Raw genomic sequence first — 5,296 nt, 5'->3', positions numbered from 1 at the left:
TTCTCCCCGTGCTTGTGTGGGTTTTCTCCGGGTATTGTAGTTTTCTCCCACATTTCAAAACCATGCACGGTAGGTTAATTGTTCACTCCAACTTGTCCTTTGGTGTGATTCTGAATGGTTGTTGGTTGTCTAAGTGTGGCCTGCGATTGGCTGGCAACCAGTTCAGGGTGTCCTCCGCCTACTATCCGAAGACAGCTGCGATAGGCTCCAGCATGCCCGTGACCCTCGTGAGCATAAGCGGATTAGAAAATGAATGAATGGAATATTTTGGCGCGCATGAGACTTAAGAACATGCAAACCTCACACAGGAAGGCTAGGGCCTTGAACCGAACCCTGGACTTCTGTACTGACTTGCTAACATCAACAAATATGGTCATGCTGTAGTGCCTCAAAAACTGACCAAATCGGTGCTTCTGCGACCAAATGAAAAAGTTGAAAACTCCCTCAGTGTAGGTCTTTCTTAAAAATAAGGTAAAGTGCCAAATAATACAATTCTGTCCCTATTTATTTCTCTGCATATGCCCCCTTAAAACTCACATTATAAGCAGTTGTTATGGATAGTGGTTGTTATAGTCTCAAATGTCTCAAATCAAGTATCAGAAGGTGTTTTTGATTTCAATCTGAGTACCAACATGTTGTGTTTTTGTTTTTTTTCTCTCTTCTCTCTCTTTTCTCATCCTTTGCAATTGCTGTTTATTCTCTCTTCCTTTTTTTCTCTCAGGCCCTCCAACTGGGCATCAGAAGGTAAATATTGGATTGTTTAAAAAGAAAAATAACAATTCTTTTCTTTTTCTTTTTGCTCAAGGCAACACGAAGCGTGCTGATGACATCACAGCATTTTAGCGTGTGATGATGTAATCTGATTACTTAAGCGTTCACATTGTGCCGACTTGCACATGTGCTCCGAATGGCTAACACAAAGCGTTTGGAGTGGAGAGAGGGGGGAGCTCCATGGGGGTGAACTCTGACCTCTTAAAGGGAGCAGAGGGGGTGCTCAGACTGGCAAGCAAACACTTGGTTGTCCAGATGCTAAGACCATTCTTGGGTTATTTCAATTTTATTCAGCTAACATTTCAACTATTTTTCCTCATCATTCTTGTTTTCCTTTTGGACCAAATCAAGTCAAATTTATACAACCCTTAACCGCAAAAGAGTCTCAAAGGGCTTCACAAGCCCACAGTTGACAAATATTAATGTCATTTTAGTGCTCACTTTGAGTTGCGATATGACGCCTGCATACAATTCAAATTCAACAGTATGCACAGGCATGTTGTTATGTAATAACAAGTCAGAAGCTGACGATTTACTGACACCTTTTGCAACTCTGGCTCATGATGTGACACCTTAATGCATGTCAATACAAAAACAGTGTTGTTATGCAAAGCCGATAAGGAAAGAGGCAGTTTCCCTACTTTAACACACACTCATACACGTACTCCTCAGCTCAATTAGTCACAGAGCAGTAGTAGCAGCAGCATTAGCAGCACCAGCAGCAGCAACAGTGGTCCGGGGCGCACCTCCCCCCCTACGCACCATAAAAGGCAAAAAAGGGGTGGAGGACTAGATGCTAACTTGCTAAAGACGTCCTGTTGTGCATTGTCATTCCATTTGTTACACACAAGCGCATAAAGAGAAAGCAACGTGGCAGCATCACATGGCAGCAACCAACAGCCAAAAACAGCGTGGGGACCTTTGAACCCCCCCCATCCCCAAACACACACACACACACACTCACAGATGTGCTCATTTGTGTAAACACAGTATCACACATTAGGTCAACCTAGATGAAGATGCACAAGACATTGAAACATGAACCACAATCTAGCTGACGTACAGAGCAGAAGGACACTGCTGATTGGCTGAAAAAGAAGTCACGTGACTCCAAAGCAGGAAGTTAAAGCACAACACACAAGCAGGACACTAATAGTGTTACAAAGTGTCACTGGTCAGCTGAAGCCTATCCCAGCTGACTGGGCGACAGGCAGGGTACACCCTGGACTGGTCCCCAAACAAATCTAGAGAAGAAATGCACAAACAATAGACTGGTCACCAGTCAATGTCAGGGACCGTATAAACAAATAACAAACTGGTCGCCAGTCTGTAAGGGCTCAGAGACAAACAAGCATTCACGCCGACAGACAATTTTGAGTTGCCGATGAAGCTAACATGCTAGCGTTTTGTTTTTGGAACATGGATGGACTCAAGCATGGGAAGACAACATAACCATTGAAACTGCTGCCACAAAAGTAAGCCACATTAGGTGAAATAGCTAACCCAGCGTTGGGTCCCCCTGCCCCATAAAAAAAAAAGACTGAGCCAATTGTATGTGGGTTTTTTTTCAACAGGTTTTAGACGATCAGGATTTTGGAACAGATCATTGAGTTTTAAAAAAAAAAAAAAACAATCTGATCAAAAGATGAACCAATAAACCCAATCTCGTGAACAGACTTGTTTATTTACTGTACAGTCGAGCCCCACTATTCGCGGGGGGATTGTGGCCCACCTGGCCCACATATAGCCAAAATTGGTGTTTAATTGATGCCCAGTGAAATGCATTAGGGAGAAAATAAACAACAATTAAACCCTAAAAATTCTGACCAAAACACTACGACATGGAAAATTGGATGGGGGGGGACTCTGTTGTAACCAACCCACCTCCCCCAAAAAATACAAATTATTTGAAAATATTGGAAAAAATAATTTAAAAATATGATTGTATATGCTGAGCTTGCATGATGGCAGCACATAATATTCCTGGAGTGAATAAGACCGTGTTTGTTGTTATGTCTTATTTTGCACTCAGATCAGCAAATTATGACATTACAACCGATCACCGATTTTGTATAATATGTCAAATATCTGCCGATCAGATCTGTGTAAAGTATAGGCTAGTCTAAAATCTTGTTTTACACCAGATGCCCTTGCTGGAAGAACCCAGCCATTTTCCATGGCTGCCTTGACTGGGATTTGAACCCTGAACTTGAGTTCGAAATCAGCAGTGTCAGCAAGCTATGCGGCCACGACAGACATTTTCTTGAAATGTTACATTCAATTTTGTTCAGCTTCAGTACACGAAACTCAATAATGGCGATCAGTTTCAGCCCACACAAATCCAATCTGCAACCCAGTCTGCTGAAAATACACAGCTATCCAGCGAGAAAATTCTGAACTGAGTCATTTCTAAATTAACAATTGGATTTTTTTTCTCACATTTTAACCTTGTGTTATCCTGTACTTTCATAAACATAATGTATGTCCTCATGTTAAAGTTTTTAAAAATCGTGATTTTATTGTGTGACATATTTTTTAGACTGTCTTGTTTTTTTTTTATCAGTAATTTTACTGTTTTAGCCCAAAAGCATTTTCCCAGATTATTTCATTCATTCCTGTAACACTATGACTTTAAGTAGCATTTGAACCCTGACACAATATTTTTAATCCTTTTTACAATGGGAAATAATATTTATAATTTTCTCGCACAGTTGTGACATATTTATGCCTTTTACCGATACTTTGCATTAGTAACACAGAGCTAACAACTAATAGTCGCTATATTTAACACGCAAATAATCAATTGTCAGTCATGCGGAAGCGAACGTCATTCTTGTCTATGACGTCATGTGATTTACGTGGTTTCCACAATGATCTACAAATCAGGTCACCATCATCATCCTCATCATCACCATCAAATGGCTTCGCCTCGTACATAGAGATAAAAAGGGGGGAGGCGGGGGCAACACCTGCGGCCATGACAGCACCTTGAGCGCACCCCCGCCTACCCCACACCCACCCGTGCCCTGCGCCGCGTCTTCCCAGGACCATGAACGCACCACACGCGTCACAAACAACCTCCCAAAAAGGCACCTTGGTGGAGGTTTGGCATCACCTGTGCGGCACGACGGAGCCAAGCGAGCCTCAAGCCGGGAAGAGGAACGGGGAGAGGGATCCCGACCCCACCCCAACCCGCCTCCCTCCACTGCAGTGACGGCCGCCATTGAGCCGATAAAAGTGCGAATGAACCGCACAGCACAATGGACGCCGAAGCACAACGCGTGGAGTAATATTTTTTTTTTTGCGCAAACTAAACGCGCAACATAAAAAGGGAGTCGAGGAAATTGAATCACGCACAACTGGGTCACGATAACATAAATCCCGCGAGAGTACAAAAGCAAAAAAGAACAAGAATAAGAGGGGAGGGAGAAAAAAAAGCATCGCTACCTGCGCAGGTTGTCATTTGCAGCCCCTTGTGCGTGTGTGTGTCCAGGTCCTCGCGACACGCACGCCACGAGATCCGCTTCCGGTCGAGCTTCAGCAGGTATTCTTTTAATTCTTCTGATTTCTAAGCCATCGCCGAGCCGCCTTCAGGTAAACATGAGCAGGAGGAGGATGAGGAGGATGGTGATGATGATGGCTCCTGGACGGACGCACCGTCCTGACGTCATCACGACAGGAGAGAGGGGGGAAAGGTGTTCTCCACCCCCTCCCATCCACGCGCGACTAACGGTCCCTATTATTAGCAGGCTAATGTCAGCACAGCGCGCAAAGTACCACACTGTGTGTTTTTCGACTCAAAACCCTCGCCGAATTTACAGGTGCGTAAAGTAGTTGCTACACGATGCCATGTGGTCCAGTTTCTGTGGCGTGGACAAGCACTTCCACGTGGGTTTGCGTAGAATTAGCGGATTAGTTAAACGAGCCCGGTGTGAGCGATGACGCCGAAGATGAAAGTATTCCCACTCTTGTTTTTGCATAATCAGTTCCACGCTTACCTTCAACAAGGCAACATTTGGTGCAGCAGCAGGGAGGAGGAAGGGAGGAAGATGAGGATGAGGAAGAGGAGGAGGAGGAGGAGGAGGGGGCGGGAAGTAGCCACGAAATAATAAACATCCCCATCTCTCTGCCATCATCACCAAACCTCGTGCGAAAACATCGCACTCGAGCAGTGACCGCTGGAGCCAGCCTCCGACCATCAAGGCGATACGAATCGAGTTGTCGCTACCCTGACGCAGCACTCGGACGGCCCTGAGTCGGCGGCCCTTCCGAGCCCCGCTGAGACTCGCTCGGCCCCGGCCCGAGCTTTCATCCGCTTGCCGTTAACAAAGTGCGCGCGAGCGGGGGGCCACGTTGTTGTGGAGAAAGAAAAAAAAGTCAACTACAAAAGTCCATAAAGTGGTTGAAATAAACCAGAGAAGTCACAAAACAAGCGCGCCTGACTTCTTGTGACACTTAACGGTTCAGAGAGAGTACCGCTAGGCGGAGGGAGAGACGCCACCCAGGTATAACGGTACCCCCCCCC

At 45.2% G+C, this 5,296-nt stretch overlaps 1 protein-coding gene across 3 annotated transcripts in view; it reads right to left on the bottom strand.

Moving 5' to 3' along the window:
- Positions 1-5,290, bottom strand: part of LOC109529498 (zinc finger E-box-binding homeobox 1-like) — a 25,667-nt gene extending 20,377 nt beyond the window's left edge. Inside the window, exons 1-2 of one of the 3 annotated variants that reach the window (XM_019892890.1) lie at positions 4,770-4,856; positions 4,219-4,359 (exon numbers count right to left, since the gene is read on the bottom strand). In XM_019892890.1, coding sequence (XP_019748449.1) covers positions 4,219-4,234 — 16 coding nt within the window. In that variant the 5' untranslated portion in view covers positions 4,235-4,359; positions 4,770-4,856. The other 2 variants (XM_019892888.1, XM_019892889.1) reach the window with 2 other exon arrangements.
- Between the last annotated feature and the right edge of the window lie 6 nt (positions 5,291-5,296).

Source organism: Hippocampus comes, unplaced genomic scaffold, assembly GCF_001891065.2.
Source record: "Hippocampus comes isolate QL1 unplaced genomic scaffold, H_comes_QL1_v1.1 scaffold255, whole genome shotgun sequence".
Classification (NCBI taxonomy): Eukaryota; Metazoa; Chordata; class Actinopteri; order Syngnathiformes; family Syngnathidae; genus Hippocampus; species Hippocampus comes.
Note: the sequence above shows the minus strand (reverse complement) of the source record. Positions and strands in the feature narration are given on the sequence as shown.